This window comes from Miniopterus natalensis, chromosome 10 (assembly GCF_054644295.1).
Source record: "Miniopterus natalensis isolate mMinNat1 chromosome 10, mMinNat1.hap1, whole genome shotgun sequence".
NCBI lineage: Eukaryota > Metazoa > Chordata > Mammalia > Chiroptera > Miniopteridae > Miniopterus > Miniopterus natalensis.
Window position 1 is genome coordinate 60,935,129 of NC_142090.1, and position 18,901 is coordinate 60,954,029.

The 18,901-nt window shown below is 35.9% G+C and overlaps 1 protein-coding gene across 8 annotated transcripts in view; it reads left to right on the plus strand.

Annotated features, from left to right (window-relative positions):
• Positions 1 to 18,901, plus strand: part of PPP1R9A (protein phosphatase 1 regulatory subunit 9A) — a 232,468-nt gene that overhangs the window by 148,361 nt on the left and 65,206 nt on the right. For 6 of the 8 annotated variants that reach the window (XM_087821163.1, XM_087821164.1, XM_087821165.1 and 3 more), the window contains exons 6-7: positions 5,621 to 5,756; positions 10,411 to 10,476. In XM_087821163.1, coding sequence (XP_087677289.1) covers positions 5,621 to 5,756; positions 10,411 to 10,476 — 202 coding nt within the window. The remainder of the gene's footprint in view (positions 1 to 5,620; positions 5,757 to 10,410; positions 10,477 to 18,901) is intronic. The other 2 variants (XM_016218816.2, XM_016218817.2) reach the window with 1 other exon arrangement.

The window sequence follows — 18,901 nt, forward strand, 5'->3', positions numbered from 1 at the left end:
CAGCACATGACTATACTTTTTTTTTAATATTGAAATACAATATTAAAAAATGTCCTGACGATTAGAACTGGGTAAGATACAAAATTCCTTTCAAAGAACTACTGCTTTCAATTAAGTTTGAATATTTCAGGTCCAGATATTACAGGCCTAGCTTTTAAAAGCAACATTTTCCTAGATGGATTTTTAAAATGTTAAATATTAAATATATATGTTATAGCTCACCGTATATCAAGTTAGAAAGGAAAAATATGTAAGGGTATGCAAGTACAAGAAAGAGGCAAAATGTTGGCTGTATAGGACTTTAACTTCTAAATACTGTCAGCAAGTTTTAGTGAAAGTGGCTGGATATACATTTACCACCACTTGCTCAAGTAGAATTAAGTGAAATACTTAAAAAGCTACCAAGTTCAGAGTAAGGGCATAAAATGTGATCAAACAGGAAAAATGAGACACTTTTTACAAAAATGTTTAGAAGTACCAATTACTTTGTGATCCAAAGCTCAAGTACTATCTAAGGAGAATAGGTCTTGTACAGCTATTTTTCTTTTTGATTTTTAAAGATATCCAGATTTTGATGTACATACAATAAGTATTTGTTTAAAGAATATCTGAATGAAATAATTGATTGCACAAAACTAATAACTATATCCTGGTATAGCTTTTCCTTTTTTAAACTAGCTTAATCCCACATTGAGTATTTTTAAATTTTGGCATCAAATGCCATTTTGACTAGTGTGTCACTTTTACCAGAATAACTTTTCTCTGAAAAGCAAGGCACTCATAAATCATTTTTCAACATAACCTCTCACATCAGTCACACAAAACATGTAGGATTTTTATGACTTCAATTCAGCAAATTGTAAGTGCAATTTTATAGTTATTTTTTGTTTGGTCACCAGAGAATTCAATCAACTAATCAGATGAATTCCATATACTGTCATCATCTAAACTCCCAGGGACAGTATATGGGCATTGCTTGCTCTGATGATAGGTAAAAAAAGAAATACTGATTTATCTGACTTTGTCTATTGAATCTCAGCTTGAGGGATAGAGGGGGCAGTTCTTAGCCAAATAATTCACATTGAAACAAGATGCTTGTTTTAACACTAGAAACAAGCCATGCTAAAAACATCAACCTTAATTGTATATTTTAGTTTTAGTATTGCCATTATATATACATAACCTTAGAAAAGACCTAGTTTTTAATTTAAATACCCATTACAGTTTGGGTTCTGCTACCTCATTCTTTATAGCTAAAAAAATAAAACGATCACACCATTTCTTGTTGAAGCAAAGAAAAAAAGTTGAGAGAGTAAGTAACAAGAAAAAATACATTTTTAAAGGACCTAAAAGTTTAGAAACAGGCTAATTTGACTACACATATGTCATTTCAATGGGAGATAATATCTAAAATATATATAATTGCGCACAAATATCACATATGTAGAGGGACTGATTGCTGCAGACTTTTGTTATATTTTTTAAGATTTTGAAACTCAGTGTAATGTGATCATATAATCCACACTTTGATCTTTAATGGGTAACTTATACTAACGTTTTCAGAACACACTAGTGCAAGTATTTTATCTTTTTCTTATAATTGACTCACAAAAACCCAGTCTGTTTTCAAAACTAGTGTGATTCAAGTAAGAGGTCATTGGTTTGTACAGATGGTATTTTAAATACACTCACCCCTATTTAGATATTAATATTAATACATATCTAGGTAAAAATGAGTAAACATTTATTAAATACTCTCTAGGTGCCAGGTAATTCATTGAGCTTTTTGTATGGATAATATATTTATTTGTTAAAATTATTATGTTTAATTTACAAATATAGAATGAAGGCTTAGAAATGTTAATATTCAAGTTCACAGAGCTAGTAACTCATGTTTGTGTTTCAGTGAATTTGTCCTATCAAAGCCATTTTCCTCTTTTACTGACCCTTTTAACCACTAAGTTATACTATCACAGCATATCCATACTATGGGTATGAATCCATAATTGAAATAATAACCTTACTTTAAATTTTACGTTTTCCACTGAATTCTGTATGTGCTAAATTGTACATATGCCGTTATAGGACATATTTATAAAGACAGCTTTAAAATAGACCAAACATTTAAGAACATATAGAAAGGTAATTTGAATGTTACACATTGTTCAAATGGGAGATTTTTAATCATTTTTGTCATAGTAATAAGGCCTTAAAGTCCTTTCGTGTCCATACCATATTTTATTATTTTATCACTCTATTAGACACAGGGAGTAGATACTAATTTCAGTGAGGAAAATAGAGAATAGTTAGTTCCACTTCTGGGTGCTTTCTTTCTGGGCCATACTTATCAAGATGAATTCTAATATGGCAAATATGCACTATAAATTATACTGAATTACAGAACTTTAAAGATGTGTAACACCACCCAAGATACCTGCCTGAATGAAGAGATGTGTACTTTAACATAACACTTTTTTTTAATATATATACTTTTAAAATTTATCTTTATTGTTTTGTTTTGTTTTTAAGTTTTATTTTTGTTTAAAATATTACAGATGTCCCTTTTTCTCCCCAATGACCTGTTCCACCCAGTCCCTTCCCCCTCCCCAGTCCCTCTCCCCACCATTGTCCGTGTCCTTGGGTTGTGCATACATGCATATAAATTCTTTGGTTACTCTCTCCTATTTCATGAGAGGAATTGTCTATTTTGTATACAGTTTCAAATCACTCTGTTTCATCATTTTGAATTCAAACTAATATTGGGCAAATAGTGAATACTGTTAAATTGTAGTAGTAAATTCGGAAAGTCAAGCTGTGATTTTGAGCAACTCTGACTTCATGATTTAAAATGCTGCTTTCTTATGCCACATGGAACAATTTTTATTTCCTCGGAAACTTTGATCATAGGTATTTTTTCCTTTAAGCTTTAGCATTCCTAAATAATTCTGGTTTGGATTAGGGGTCATGTTTTGAAGATAGGTAGAACCTTGCACATCATATTGGAGTTTTAATTATTCTATTATATAATTATGTACTTTCTTATGATATAATTTAGACTTAAAAAATAATCTGCTTTAAAATTTCTCACAAGGCCTTTCTTAACATCCTTCACTCATCTCTAAAATCTGCAATTAAAATCAGTTCCAACTATTTCGAAAGTAGACTACATCTTATGCTTTTCTCTCTCTGAATTGTGTTTAGATTAACTTTAAACTCTTGCCTTGCAGAGGAAATAAGCTTCTACATTCTTAGGGAAAACTGTTAAACTAAAGGATCTGACAATGTAATTCTCAAATGAGTTTAAAGAACTTATGGCTTAAGTTCTTTAAACTTAAGTGAATGTGAATTCTAATTTACATACTTTGAGCTTGGCTACTGTTTTTGATTAACATGCATTTTGTACATTAATTGCTCCCTTCAATCTCATGTCAGATTTATAGTAGGTAAGTTATACTCTCTTAAACCTCACTCTATTATTCATTTAAAGGAAGATAAAAGATCAGTATAGAAAATTTCAGAGGTAAACCACGATTGGCAGAAGAAGATAAATCAGCACATTCACATATATTATTTGTGTGTGTTTTGTATGTATGTATGTGCAATATATATAGATGAGGATATGTAAATAGATATCCAGAATATATAAAGAACCATTATAACTTAATAATAAAAAGTCACAGACAACCCGGTTTTTAAAAAAATGGTCAAAAGATTTGAAAAGACATTTTACTGAGGAAGATATATGAATGGTCAAAAAACACATGAAAAGATACTTAAAATCATTAGTCATCAGGGCGTTGGAAATTAAAACCATTATAAAATACAACTAGATACCCAGTAGAATGGCTAAAATTTTAAAAGACAATACTAAGTGTTGGTGAGGAGTTAATGCAACTTCAACTTTCATGCATTGCTAATAGGAATATAAAATGATACCACCATTTTGAAAAACAATTTGGCAATTTCTAAAAAAGTTAAACATATACTTAACATGTAAGATCAATTCTACTATTAATTATTTGTCTAAGGGAAATGAAAATTAATGTCCCCACAAAGACTTGCACTCAAATGTTAGTAATTTTGATCATAATATCCAAAATCCAACCCAAATACCTATCAGTAGAAGAATAGATACACCAAATATAGTATGTCTGGTACAATGAAATACTGTTCAGTTATAAAAAGGAACAAATTGCTGATACTTGCAGCAATATGGATAAATGTCCAAAACATTACAGTGAGCCAAAGAAACCAGACACTGTATGATTCCATTTATATGAAACTCTAGAAAAGACACATCTAATATGGGCTCAGGGTGAGTACAATTTACTGTTAAGGGAGATGGTGTATGTGGGGTTGATGGAAATGTTCTATATCTTTATTAACATGGTGTTTACAGGTTTATACACTTGTCAAACTTAATGACCTTTACATTTAAAATAGATGTCTTTATTGTGTGTGAATTATACCTGAATAAAGATGAAAATTTAGTTTTTACAAATTCTCTTTATAGTTGATTCTTAAAGGAAAATAGTTCAAATGACGAAATGAACACCCACACATAACATCAGAATTAAGGCCTGTTTGAAACTTCATAAAAACTTTTCTAAAAACAATTATTAATATCTAAGTATAAAAATTTGGACCTTTTTTGTATTTAAACAGAAAATGTAGAGTACTTCACTTAAAATTATAATTGAATACAGCGATGTGTTATCATAGGAAAGTATCAGTTTAGTACAGAAACAACTAAGAGTCACATCCAAAATAGTGATGTTAAATGATACAGAGAAATTATATCATGAAGACATTTTATTTGTATTTTTAGCAAAGATAGAACCATATATTAGTGTGAAGAGATGGATGTTGAGTGAATATTAATTTGTTGAGCAAACACGTAGTATTAATGAGGAGGTGCCGTGAGTGAGTGTGGCTCGCAATAAATGGCTTGCCTGGCCTTTTCTTTATAGCTGTTTTCTTACAGGAATTGCTATCAGCATATTTTCCTTAGTCCCTTTATTACTTGAAGCCATATCCTTCTTCATACCATTTTCTCCAAAAGAAGTGAAGTCACCACCTCTCATTTTAGTTTTTCGTTTTAAATCCCCGACTAAAAAAACTACATTTGTTCCCGCTTTATTCCTTACCTCCAGTTATAGTAACTTAGCAGGTTACTATGTATTTACTCACCCGAGGTATGCTGTATCTCACAGTTTTCAGGCAGTCTTTGTGTTATAAACAGCACATTATTATAGAAATCTTATGTTCAGTGGTACAGGAAATTAGGAGTTTATTTCCATATGTAGAGCATCAAAAATGTGTAAAGTACTTTAATACATCTGTTTGTCTTCTCCCAAGGTAATAATTTTTTTATTATCCTTTATTTTTTTCGTTCATTTTTGGAGGCTACTGCAAAAATCACTCTAATTCCTCAAATAACTTCTCCTGCCACCCAGACCTCCCAGTTAGAGTATAGAGGTGATTATTATTATTATTATTATTATTATTAATCATTATTATTTTTGAGGCTTCATGGACCCGATGGGATGGCAAGTTCGGGCCCCTTCCCTCGCCCTTCCCCCGGGCCGCCTGACCACACCGGTCTCCTCCGACCCCGCAGGTTTGTCATCGGGCGCGAGAAGCCGGGCCAGGTGAGCGAGGTCGCGCAGCTCATCAGCCAGACGCTGGAGCAGGAGCGGCGCCAGCGGGAGCTGCTGGAGCAGCACTACGCGCAGTACGACGCCGACGACGACGAGGTGGGTCCCGCGGCTCGGGCCTTCGCCGTCTCCCGGGGAGAGCGTGGCCACGCTCGGCCTCACGGATAAGAAATATTACTTGCTCTTGTTAGTCACAAAGTAATGGTGTTCCGTCGACAGCGCGCAGACTAAGGGACCCAAGAAGTCACCCTTTGTCACGCTGTTACAGAAATTCCCGGGACCGCGAAGAGTGAGGACGCCCCAATGCGGACAGCGCTGCCCTTATGGTGTGGGTCAGGTGATGCTCTGTCTCTGATTTGTGTGTTTTCCAGCCTTCACCACGTTTTCCACAAGCGTATGACGCTTTCTCAGAACAGCTCAGGCCGCGGCCGTGGGAGGGGCGCGCGCGCGCAGGAAGGGAGCGTCCGGGTCTGCGCCGGTTCGCGCTCCCGGACGCCGAGCCGCGCCTTTCCGGCAGCGCGCCCGTGGAGCCGACGCCCTGCGGTCGCGGGCGGGGCGCCCCGCGCTCTGCCGGGAGCACGTGACCGAGCGGGGGCTGCCGGGCCGCCCGGACCGCGCGGTGACGCGCAGACGCCGGCCTGCTGCTCGGGGCCGTGCCGCGGGTCCATCCCGCCTGCTCTATTTTAAACACGCGTGCGGTTCATGTGGCGGGTCGGAAGGTCCGTCGGCAGCTCGGTGGTAGCATTTCGGACTCCGCAGCATAGTGGAGATTCAGGTGAGGTGAATACTCTCTCCAGCTGGTGCAAGCACAGTGCAACTTGGTGTGTCCGACCTCTACTCCTCCGAATTTATTCTTCGTCCCGAACTTCTTTTGCTTCCTAGCCAAATCAGACATTCAAGTATTTTTCATGTATCTTTAGGCCGGAACGTTTTAACCCAGATGTGTATTAACTTTTCATGTGCTTGTAGTATTGTGAGGATGTACTCTCCATTTATTATAGTAGGAAACTTTAAATGGTGCGTTAGTGAACTTTCGATCAAAGAGTACACAATAGAAAGTCTTCACGTGAAAGTCTCTCGGAATTCTATTTAGTTGATTTATTTTTTTCCTTTGTAGAATTCATTTGAAATAGCAAGTACTTTTTTTATTATCCTGAGTATTTATATATGAAAGTGTTATTTTGGATTTAGAAACTAAAAAAGTGATTTCCTCAGATATTTGAACTTTCTTCTTACCTAGTTTTCCATCTTCTGTGTTAGTGTTTGATGTTTTAGCAGAGATACTGGTTTGCTTTGGCTACAAGCCTATTTTAGGTCTGGTTTTTACCTGCTCTCTCTGCTAGAAACAATTTGGATCTGAGGTTCAGGGGAGTATGGGTGACATCAAGTGGTGGAAGCTGAGGAGACCAAACTTTCCCGTCCCTGTGGGCCTCCATTCTCTGGCTTCAAAGCACAGGGATTGGGCTAAGTCTCTGAATTCTTTCCAGCGTCTAATATTCTGTGAGTCTCTGGAATAAAATGTCTGGTCTGACAAGAAAAGAGGGAAAATAAAATAGTTTTTTAGGGCTCTGCAAGTGAAATTCTTAGATCATATACTACACACTTCTTCCAGTTATTTTGAGGAATTGATCACATTCATTCCCCAAATTTTTTGACTCAAGCAGCTAATGCTATATATATAGATATAGATATATAATTCTCTAATATAATTTGAGTAAATGCAAAAGGAATATTTGTTACTCAACATTTATACTTAGGAAAACATCATATGGATTTTTTTTTGCCTGTTTTTGTAAGGAAAGCAGAGTTGTCTCTTAAGGAGATATTTTCAGGGGGAATCAGGGTAAATAAATATTCAGTGCTAGACACTTTGCAAGGTGCCTATCCCACATGGTTTCATGTATCTTTACAGCAAAGAAGAGATTCCTTTTTTTCTCTCTCTAACAATGCAGCAACCGAAGCTTTATCTAGTGGTGCAGCTAGTAATTGGCAGATTTAGGATGGAAAGAGGGTCTTCCTGGCTCTGAGGCCTGGACTCTGCAACACACTCCTGTTTTTGAATGGAGTGGACTGTTGGGCTGCCTGTGTTCAGGCACACAGAATAATTGGGTAACTAGAGATGTTGAGAAGAGGATTCTTGTTTAAGGAGATGGAGTATCTTGTAATACTTTGGTCCTGTGACTCCTTTCCTGTATTTCAAATAATAAGGGAATCGAATTCTTGGAGGGTATTTTACACTGGGCAAATACTTAATCCATAAGTATCCTCTGAAGATAGGGCTTAAAGGGAAGAATACTTGAGTATACAAATATGTTACAGAAAATATTGTTTAGCTTTAGGTTAAACTTTTTCTTCTGTCTGCAAGTGGTAGAAATAGAAATCAGGTGCTTGCTGCTATGTTATTCCAAGTAGCCTTCACTTTATTGAAACGGCCAAGGAGCCTTTGCCTTTGTCTCACTCATGCTCCTCTGACTGATGTTCTCCCTTTCTTGCTGTTGCACACCACCTCACCAGAGTGTGCCCAGCCAAATAAAACCAACTGTTAATTTTCTGTGCATAGGAGAGATGAAAGCTGTGCAAATGATGAAAAGTCACTTTTGTGTAAACACTTTGACCTATGTGACTTCAGTTCATTTTATTACTAATGCTACCAAGTATTTTTAAATTTGAGTATTATGTCCCTATTTTTTATTTACCCTCTTTCTCTGTTAATAAAAGTAAAATGTCCATGCAACATAATGGAAATGAGATGAACCAATATGGGTTACCCAATGGGTAAGTGGTCCTTGAATAATTTAATTTTATATGTAATTGAGCAATTCATTGATTTACATATCTTTGTTCATCCTGAATTGTGTTAGCAATCACTTGGTTTCTCACGCTTCTTATTTATAGAGTCGTTTTGTGATTTCAAAGATAGAATCATTTTTATTTGACAGTATCCCCTGTGACATCCCCTGGGCCAGCTAGGAAAACCTCTAATTAAATCCAGAACAACCAAGTTCATCCAAGTAATTTCCAGAGCCAGCACTTAGATCATCATTGTCTGCTGACGGATAGACAGCTTCTGGTTTTGGTCAAGCCATCCAAGGTTGATTCCAACTTGGAACTTGTCACTTTGACAGAGGGGAGTTGCTTGCTTGAATTGCCTACAGGGAAAACATTGCAATGTGATAAATATATCCAGAAATAGCAAAAGTACAGTGGTCCCCTATCAAAACCATATTTAGGATTAAGAATACTTAATCATATATAGTGTGTGCTTAGATATATGTTTAAATGCTTTAGGAAAGCATAAATGATACTCCAAAAGAATTTAAAATACATAAATAATATCCAAACTCTATTTAAATTTCTGCATTTTTTTCTAGGCTTTTTTCTCCACATATTTAAACTACAAGAGTTTATAATAAGCAAACAGCCAATTCAGTTTTAATTTGCATTCCTATATCTTTTTACTCTCAATATGAAACCATTCTGATTTTTTCAAAAGCAAAGTTAAAATGGCTCTACCTAAAGGCTAAAGAATAAAAGAGATCCTATAAAGAAGAGCGATATATAAATCTGAAAAACTGAAAAATTTTAAATGTGAATCTGTGATTAGTGATTGCATTTCTGGATTTAAATGGAATTATTGTTCATTTCTTTCTCTCTTTCTTTCTTTTTCTTGTTTTTTTAAACAATCTGGAAGGTAACCATGGAGGATTTCAGTAAACCCCTCAGACAGTCAGCTCTATCCCACGAAATTCTGGGGGTATGGTAAATTTTTCAACTAGATTTGAATTTTCAATAACAAATTAAATCTCCTGTCATACTCCACAACAGTCTTTAGCCTTTGAGTGATGGGGTAATATAATTCTGGTATGTTTTGTGTACGGTGGTCTTCTGTGCATATTTTTAGTACCTGTTTCTATCAGAGAGCATTTTGCAATGTGAAACGCTGTGTGCTCAGACTGGAGATGAAGTACAAACTGGTACTGTACCACTTTTTTGAAAAATACATATGGTCGTTCACATTAAAATGAGCTATTTTACATGCACCTTTAAAGTTATATGATTATTTGCTTTTGCCTCTTTCTGTATCCTTTTAAAATATACTATTTACTACATTTTAAAGTCTTAGATTATAGATGACATTTCAAAGTCTCTTTAGGCAGTAGTTCATTAGTATGTTAATCATCACTCCAGTAATGGAGGCCCCCTTTTGTTAAACATATTTTAATCTTTCTATAATTTCTTTCCATTACTGGAAATTAATATTGTTATAACTATATCATGACAATATTAGTTAACTTTTTAGAATCTTTTAAGTATTGAATACAATTTAGAGCAGCTACCTACATGGGTGTGCATTTTCATTGCTTGTGTTAACATGTAATAATTGGTGGCAAAAAGATAATGTAAGCTGTGGTTTGCACAAGTGTTAAAAGGTTTACAAGAATAGAATTTTTATGTGAAAAGCATTAAAGGGACAGCATTCTATTGGACTCATGCTGTTTGCTGTTCCTGGTTGCAAGCAGCTTGCGTTGGTGAACAAGAGCTTGCAGTTGTTAGGGATGGCCTTTTAGCCATGCGAATTGGCCTCGTCCTGTGTAATGTTCAGAGACTAAGAGCGGGGTGTTCCCCTAGTTCCCCAGAGTGTGTGCTGTAGCAGGCACTGGAACCTCAGTGGTTTCTTCTTGTCCTTTAGCCTTAGGCTGTTCTCGTTAGTGGGGAAAAATCCTTCTTTAATTTTTGTTGTCAACCATTTTAGAACACGATGGCTGACTTGCAAGGAGTGTCTGGCAACTGCAATAACAATAACAACTATTTCCTTCAGGTTTGTTTTCTGGTGGGAAATAATGCTTCTCTGTACCTTCCTGCTCCCTGTGTGAAGTGAAATAGTCTCTGTCTTATTAACTAGCTTTATGCTCATAAGAACTTCTCTAGCGCTGTGTGTTGTGAATGTTGAATACTAGTTTGATGATTATTGTTTGAAAAATAACACTTAATTCTGAAACATGATTCTAAATATTTTAGATGCAGAACCAGACTCGCTTCCTAATATTTAACCATGGATGTTTTTAACCCCTAACACTTTAAGTATTCTGTAATTCATAGTAAAGGGAAACAAAAGATATCTAACAGCAGAGCTGTATGAGGTTGGTACAATACAGTGTATACAGTGATTTATCCAGTGATTATTTTTAAAGAAAATAATCTTTTGATACAAAGTTCTTAATTTTTTAAAAACTGAATGCATGTATCTTTAAATTATCATAGTACTTATTTGCATGATTTATATGATGGATATACCAAAATGTCTAAAAAGGTATTATATTATAAATAAGATAATTCCCATTATCTTTATCTGCCATTAATAGAGCTAGAAGAGCTTAAAAATGGAAATCAGGTATGTTTAAAAGGGAGATTGGCTTGTGGTGATTAGAGGAGCCTGAAGAATAGGAGAAATATAAAACCTCTTAAACAAGTTGTTCACAGACTCCCATTTGACTGGATCTTTAAAATCATTAAATATAATTCTATTCTTTGGTTTGTGATCTCCAAATCTACAGTAGTGGTCATTTTCATTGAAACCCAAAATCTAAGGGGCTCAGAAAATATTCTTGAAGACTGTATCCATGCTTGATTTAACCTATATAATGTACTGGCACACACACACGAGTGCACACACATGTGCACACACATGCACACACACTGTCTCCAGAAGGTGAATATCCTTCTCTACTTGAAAGGTCCTCTTTATAAATGTTATTTGTATATAGAAACATTATCAGTATAACATTGAGCGCAGACAGGAAGATGAGCAGTGTCAACGGGAAACAGAGGTTAAAATAAAAATCTTTGCCTAAATAATGTCACCTTCTAGTAGCTCATTTTCTTTATTTTGTCATAATGCAAGTGACTTGAATGTGTTTTCATGAAGTTTTCTTCCAGCTACCACATTGTGGTGATATTTATGCATGAGCCCGATACAAAATATCAAATAAAATTTACCAGATTCTTCTATGCCATTAAATTCTTCTGAGAGCATATACTTTGTACCCCTAGAAACCATACTAGAACGAATCTACATTACAATGATGAACCACAGTCTGCAGTGTCAAACAGATGCCATAGAAACAAACACAAATGACAGTATTTTTTTCAACTTTAAAAAACATAAGTTGAGTATAATTTTTTTACCAAAAAGTTCTAAAATGCTAAAATCACAGAGAGAGATGGGCCTTATTGACTGACTTTCCACAGGGCCACAGGGACCCTGCGGTTTCCCCATGCCTCTGCCCCTCCTGTTTTCTCCACCTTGAATGCCATAATCTGCACCAACTCTTGGTTGCCCTTGTATGCCACCAATCCTCTTCACCTTTCAGGGCTCTGTTAGGTTTCATCTATCTCCTCCACAAACCTCCTTGGACTCTCTCAGCTGGGCTGGGTGGGGGGCTTTTTTAATGAGTCACTAGCACCGTGTATATATTATTATTTACCCATAAATTTGCCTCACTAGCTTGTAGTCTCTTCAATGACAGGTTTCAAATAGCTGGTTGGTTTTTAGTACATCCAGGGATGAGCATAGCATTGGGTAGATTAGAGGAAGCCAAGAAATTGAACTGAATTGAATCACTCAGAGGATTTTAAGATGAAAATCGGAGAGTAGAGTTAAATGAGGAGAATAAAATTTAGTTAGAAACGTAATCTGAGACAGCGATGGAAGAGTGGCATTGAATACAGGGACAAAAGGAATGCCAAACCTGGTAAGACCAGAGGTTGGAGATAAGGAAAGGACTGAAGGAATAATCTGTGGTTGTCCAGGGCACTTTGGGATTTAGCATTTTCCCATGGTTTTTTGTTTCCACATTTTAATTGTTCTGAGAGAGTATGAATTTTCCAGAAGACTAGCTCGGTCACATACCAAAATTGTCTGCATATAAAACCAGAAAGAAATGAATGTACATATTTCATTTTTTGAAAACCTTCAGGATCTTAGAAATAGCAATTTGGTGACTCACGTTGACATGACTTCTTTTTAGTCATAACTGAATAAACATGCAATAAAAATAATAGTCAAGATGGCCTAAGTGATGTCAAGAACAATACTGCAGAGATAGCCATCTTCTCCTCTCCAGTGCATTAACTTTGAAACAGACTTCGATCATAGAAATACATGTTCATCAGCAATAAAATAAAATGGTAACCTGACCAAGGACTAGTGTCCTAAAACTGCCTTATCATGGAGCTTTACCAGGTCATGATAAGGGCTCCATTTATTTTTAAACCAACATTGATGCTAATAAGGATGGTGGTAAAAACTCTTACTTGATTTCTGAAATTCCAGTTCTTAAAAGGGTTTTAAAAATTGTTTTATTGGCATAGGGTAAAATGTGGAGATCTTAATTGTATAATTTGATAATTTTATCATTATATGTCTGTATTTCAATAGTAAAATCAATATTAATGAGGACTAATTTATATACACTAAAATGCACCAATTTAAAATGTGTTTAGGTTAAGTTTGATGAACAACCACTACCACAATATGAACGATTTTATTTCGTCAGATAGTTTCCTTAAAGAACTTTGCAGTCACTCTCAGCCCAAAACAACCATACAGTCTGCTTTCTGATGTCACTGATTAGTTTTATAAATTCTAGAATTTCATTTGAGTGACATAAAGTATATACTTTTTTATGTCTAGCTTCTTTCACTTTTCATAGTGTCATATTTATCCTGAATGTTCTCTATGTTGTGATGATACCGTAATCAGTGATGCTTTAAGTTACAGTAGACAGAGCTCAGGGCTCACGAAAATGGGGTGTGTCATTGGAGAATTTCAGCATAAAGCTACAGCCCCATGGGCTCCACTGCCCTGTAAGATGAAAGTAAATCTCACCTCCACCTCAAGGACTGCATGGGAATCTACCAGTGCCAAACCTTGGTGCTGAGTGGGAGGGAAGAAAAGCTTTCTTCTGAGAAAGTGTGATCATAGCAGCCTGAATTTATGCTACCTTTCAGGAGAGAAAAAACAAACACACACAAAACATATCCTTTATTGAGGCATTCACCTTCAGTGAAAACCTAAAAGGTAAAATTTCAAGAAATAAGAGCTTACAATTCCAAAGCACAAAATTCAGTGGGAAATAAATCACCCTAAGTAACAACCAGCAGAAGAAAGAGAGGGAGAGGGAGGAAAGGAGAGGGGAGGGGAAGGAGGAAGAAAGGAGAAAAGACAGGTAAGACCCAAGTCATTTTATCCCATATCAAACTGGGACAAATATCTCTAGTCATATATAACTGATTCCTGAAGACCAAAAAAATGAACATAGTGCAAGTCTGACAGGAGTAAAACCTTGAGAGTGTGAAATGTATGAGGTAATGAGGCATAACCTTGGTACCAAAACCAAATAATGATGAAAAAGAAGACTTATAGGCCCATCCTATTCATGAAAATAATGCAAAAAAAAATCCTCAACAAGATATTGGCAAATCATATCCAATAACATAAAAGAGATATGACTTAGTTGAGTTTAGCCAATGATGTAAATATGGTTTAATGTTAGAAAATGTCACTACTTGCATTTGACATCATATATGAAAGCAAGAAGAAGAAATATAAGAATTAGATTGGAAAGGAAGAAATGAGACTATTACTAGTGATGTGATTGTCTATTTAGAAAACCTCACACATATCCTACAGATAAATTATTAGAAATAATTTAAGATTTTAGCAAGTTTGCTGGATACACCATTAATATAACATATAACATTGTTTCAATGTGTCTGAGGGAGAATGTAATTTATAAGTTACCTTAGTAAAAGGCAAGACCTTGCCTAATAAAAGATAGGCAAGTTCTTCATGAAGAAAAATAAATTTTATTGAAATATATTAAAGGAAGCATAAAATTACAAAGAACGCTTGTTTGTGGATTAAAAGACTCAATAGCTCAATTGAGTCAACTTTCTCTAAGTTGATTTATATATTCAATGTAATTCCAGCAAAAATAATTCTAAAGAATTTTAAAATAGAATTTGGTAAACTATTGCAAAAATATATATGAAAGAACAATCACCAGAAATAACCATGACATTTCATATGCCCTAAAAGAGAGAGAGATTTATTATTTAACTATAGCAATTTAATTTAGGCTCTGGAGCAAAAGAATGGAAGAGCCTAGAAACAAGCCCTTACACATATGAAAATTTGATTTGTCACATAGATAACACTCTAGAGTTGAGAAATGTAGGCTTCTCAATGAAGGAAGAATGGTGACATTGCAACCCCCATTTCAATTGGTACCCAAAAGTTTATTCCAGGTGGATTGACTAAAATGCAAAAAGCAACACTGTAAAATATAGAAGACAGTGTAGAAGAATATATGTATTTATGACCTCAATATAAGAAATGATTTCTTCCATGAGTCACTTAAGAAAGCAAAACTATATAGGAAAGGATTGAGAATATCGACATCATTAAAATTAAGAACTTCTGGTCATCAAAAGAATACCTTTACGAAAGCAAAAAGACAAACCAGAAGCTGGAAGAAAATATTTGAAAAATAAATAACTGAAAGAGATTTAAAAGTTCTGGCCCAGCCTATATAGCTCAGCAGTTGAGTGTCAACCTATGATCCAGATCGCGGTTCAATTCCCGGTCGGGGCATGCCCAGGTTGTGGGCTTGACCCCCAGTAGGGGATATGCAAGAGGCAGCCAGTCAATGACTCATCATTGATGATTCTATCTCTCTCTCCTTCTCCCTTCCTCTCTCTGAAATCAATAAGACATTTTTAAAAAAAGTTCTGTGAGCCAATAAGAAAAGACTATGTATGGGCCATTGGCTTAACCAGTCATGTCATAAGAGAGGAAACTTCAGTGGCCAGTGAACATGTGAAAAGATGCCCAACCATACAAGCAATGAGAATGTGTAAATTAAAAACCAAAATGAAATATTTCATACCTACTGAATTGATTTAACTTGGCTATTTTAAGTTTTGGTAAGAATGTGAAGTTTAAAGTCATGTAAAAATAAATTACACGTTATAATAAAAATAAAACTAGAGAAAATTGTGAGTGATAAAATTCAGCAGGATTACTCTGCAGGGCAAGTGTTTGAAATAGATTCAAGGAGGCATACACACAGGACCATAATTAAAATGTAGTGGTTCTGCTCCTGTTCTTGAACTAGGTTATCATCACTAGTTCTTGAACTAGTTCATTGGTGGTAGTTATATCATTATTCATTATATTTTCTATGTGTTAATAAATACTCTGTATCGACTCAGTACTTAATGAAAAATTAAAATCTGCCACGTAGAATTGCTTCTATTTAGCAGTTATGTAGATATAAAATGAAGATGACATAGTTCCTACTCTTCAAGAACTTGCCAAATGAATTAAGGCCCTGTGTCTCAAACTTTCTTCAGTGTGGATATCTCATGGTACTTCTTTAAAATTACAGATTTCTACCCTGAGCCTCAGACCTACTGAAACAGAATATGCATGGCAGAGTGCCGAGGCTTATGGGAGTTTGTGGGAAGGGGTTAGATGCAGTCAGAGTTGGAGTTGTCCAGTTTAAAGATGCCAGGAAAACTGATGTAAAGACTGTTGAGTCCTGGTATTGCAGAGACTTTGCAAAAAGGTATTGCTGCCACAAACCACCAGATAGCCATAATTAGAAAAGGGGCAGAATTATTCTCCCTCTAAGGAATTGTAAGATTGAGATTATATTTATTATTCATTGGTAGATAATCCATAGAAATACCATCAATGACTTTTTTGTTGTTTTTACTTTGTTTACTATACATTTTGTATCTATAACTTCTACTTCTGTTTCATGACCTGTTAGCATTTTTGCAATCGTATGAGTCAGTTTTTATATGAACACACCATATTTTCCAAGATTTTATTAGTTGTATACTTATAGAATTATTAAAACAATGATAACATATATCACTTTGTTCACTATAGTTATTCTCTTCTGCAGAATAAAATTCAAGGAAATAAAAATCTCTCAGTCTCATCCCACAGTTCTGCTGGCATCAGAATAAGTGCTTCATTGTTTCCTTGGAAAGAAAAATGAAACTCAAGGAAGGCTGCCAACTCAAAATTGCAGTGTGACATTTGAATTACAGAGGTCTACTTTGGTCTGTTGACTGTTCAGTTCTGGGTCTCAGTGGAAAAAATAGGGATCACTGGTTCCCTCCTCATATAGAATATATTTATTGGGAACTTAAAGACAGTAGCATTTATGCCTTAGTAAGTGAGTAGCATTATTAAGAGGGACTGAATTGGGACTATTGAGTCATGGAAAAATAGAGTTTATACTCCCAAAAGCTTGCTATTTTTCTGTGGAAACAATAAGTATATATATTAAAGAATTTAAATCATTTTCAAGGCAACCTGTCCAAAGACCAGATAGCCATAGTGTAAAAGAATCATCACAACTAAGGACATGCAAATTAAAAGCATGAATTGGAGATTTGTGGTTTCAAATTTGATTGCAAGAAGTTCTTTGGGTTGTTTTTGTGTATTTGTTTTCTATAACCAAAAAACCAGTTCATTATTGTGTTCAAAACATCAAAAGACCAGTTTGCCTGCGGAGTAGAGCATATAGAAAGGAATAGTGGCTGGAAAGTCTTCAGAATGGTAAATTGGATAATGCTGTAGAAACTTAAAAATCAGCTGAATTTCTAGACTCCCCCCCCCCCCATTAAATAATAATGGAAAACAATTCTCTACTGTGCTCTTGCATTTCTGAGGCATTCAGAAGTGCCCTTTGAGCTGAACTAGCTTTTCAAGTGATTGTGTATGAACATAGCTTTGGAAGATATAGTCTTACCCTATGGAGCAAGGGCAGTAATACTGCCTATTATAAAAGATGCAGGTTCCCTAAGCTCTGGGGTCCTCTTTTGTCATGTCTATGTGTGTAGACATTATCTGGTCCTCTTCTCATCACTCTTTGGAAAGTGTGGCTTGAGGTATCAACACAAAAGCCATGATAGTCTGTATCAGCTAGTAGGTAGAACCATTCTGGGTTAGAGGAAGGTGTTCTCACCTTGCTCAGACAACACTTACAGAGAAACACACCCACACTGAGCATGAAACGAAGGAATTTACAGTTTTCATGGTAAGAAGCCTGGTAAATCCTTATAACTCTGGCTGGTTCATTGGAGAGATAATGGGGCAAGGCACATAATGCTAGTTAAGGAGAAATAGCAAGAGTTGGGCTGCCTTTCAACTCAACCCCTATTGCAGTTTATCATGCCAACTTTAGATTCATTCAGACAGTAATAGATTGCAGAGTTTTTTGTAGTGGGTCTTGGCTTCTCTAAGGTCCTGTCAAGGAGATTTCCTTGAGATAGACAAACTCATGTGGTAAACTATTGATGAGCATTTGGTTTCTAACTGGTCTATAATGCTGGTGAAAGTAACCCTCTGGAGAATGAGAAACTGTCCCAAATTCTAACAGTCTGCCTCACCATCTTAGAAAACTTTACCATCCCTTGTGTTCAAACCAGATTCAAAACTGGATTCCAGAATGAGATGTACTCCATAACAGAGTCCCTGCTGTGGGAGTCAAGGCTATGGCTTCTGAGTCAGACTCCCCAAATCTAAATAGGTTGTGTTAGTAATGATGACTCATCTTATATAGTGCTTTAGGTGAACACTGGAAGTTTGGTTAAAGCATGAGTAATCACTACACTGCTCAAAACTGAAAATGACTGCACCTTATTACTGGCACAGAGCTGCTCTCTGCTTCCTTGCCCCTTGATACCCTGACCTTAAGGAGAAAGATGACTAGGGTCAGGGCTGAGATCTCTTTGTCCTCTGGAGATGACAAAATGCTCTACTTACCCCTTGAGTATCCTGGGGAACTTTGGGAGGGGAGGCACCCAAACTTTATGGTTCTGTGAATACTGACTCACAGATCACCTTCTCACCCAGGCCCATAGTGGGAAAAGATACCCAAATTTAACTGCTGTGGTTTGGGCAGGGTTCACAGTGGGAAGGGAAGCTAAGATGGCCTTATAGATATGACCCTTTGGGCAAATGCAAGGTAATGCTGTTATGGCTTCCACTGTTAGATATATAATGGAATTGCTATGTTATATGCCTTCACTTCTTTATCCCATTAGGGCCAGTGGAGATCTCCCATGCAGGGATTGCCACATGTAGAGCAGTAATAGTAAGTAGGACATATAGCTTACTCTCCCTGTTTTCTTCCAGGTGGTCCAGAAACAGTATAGAAGAG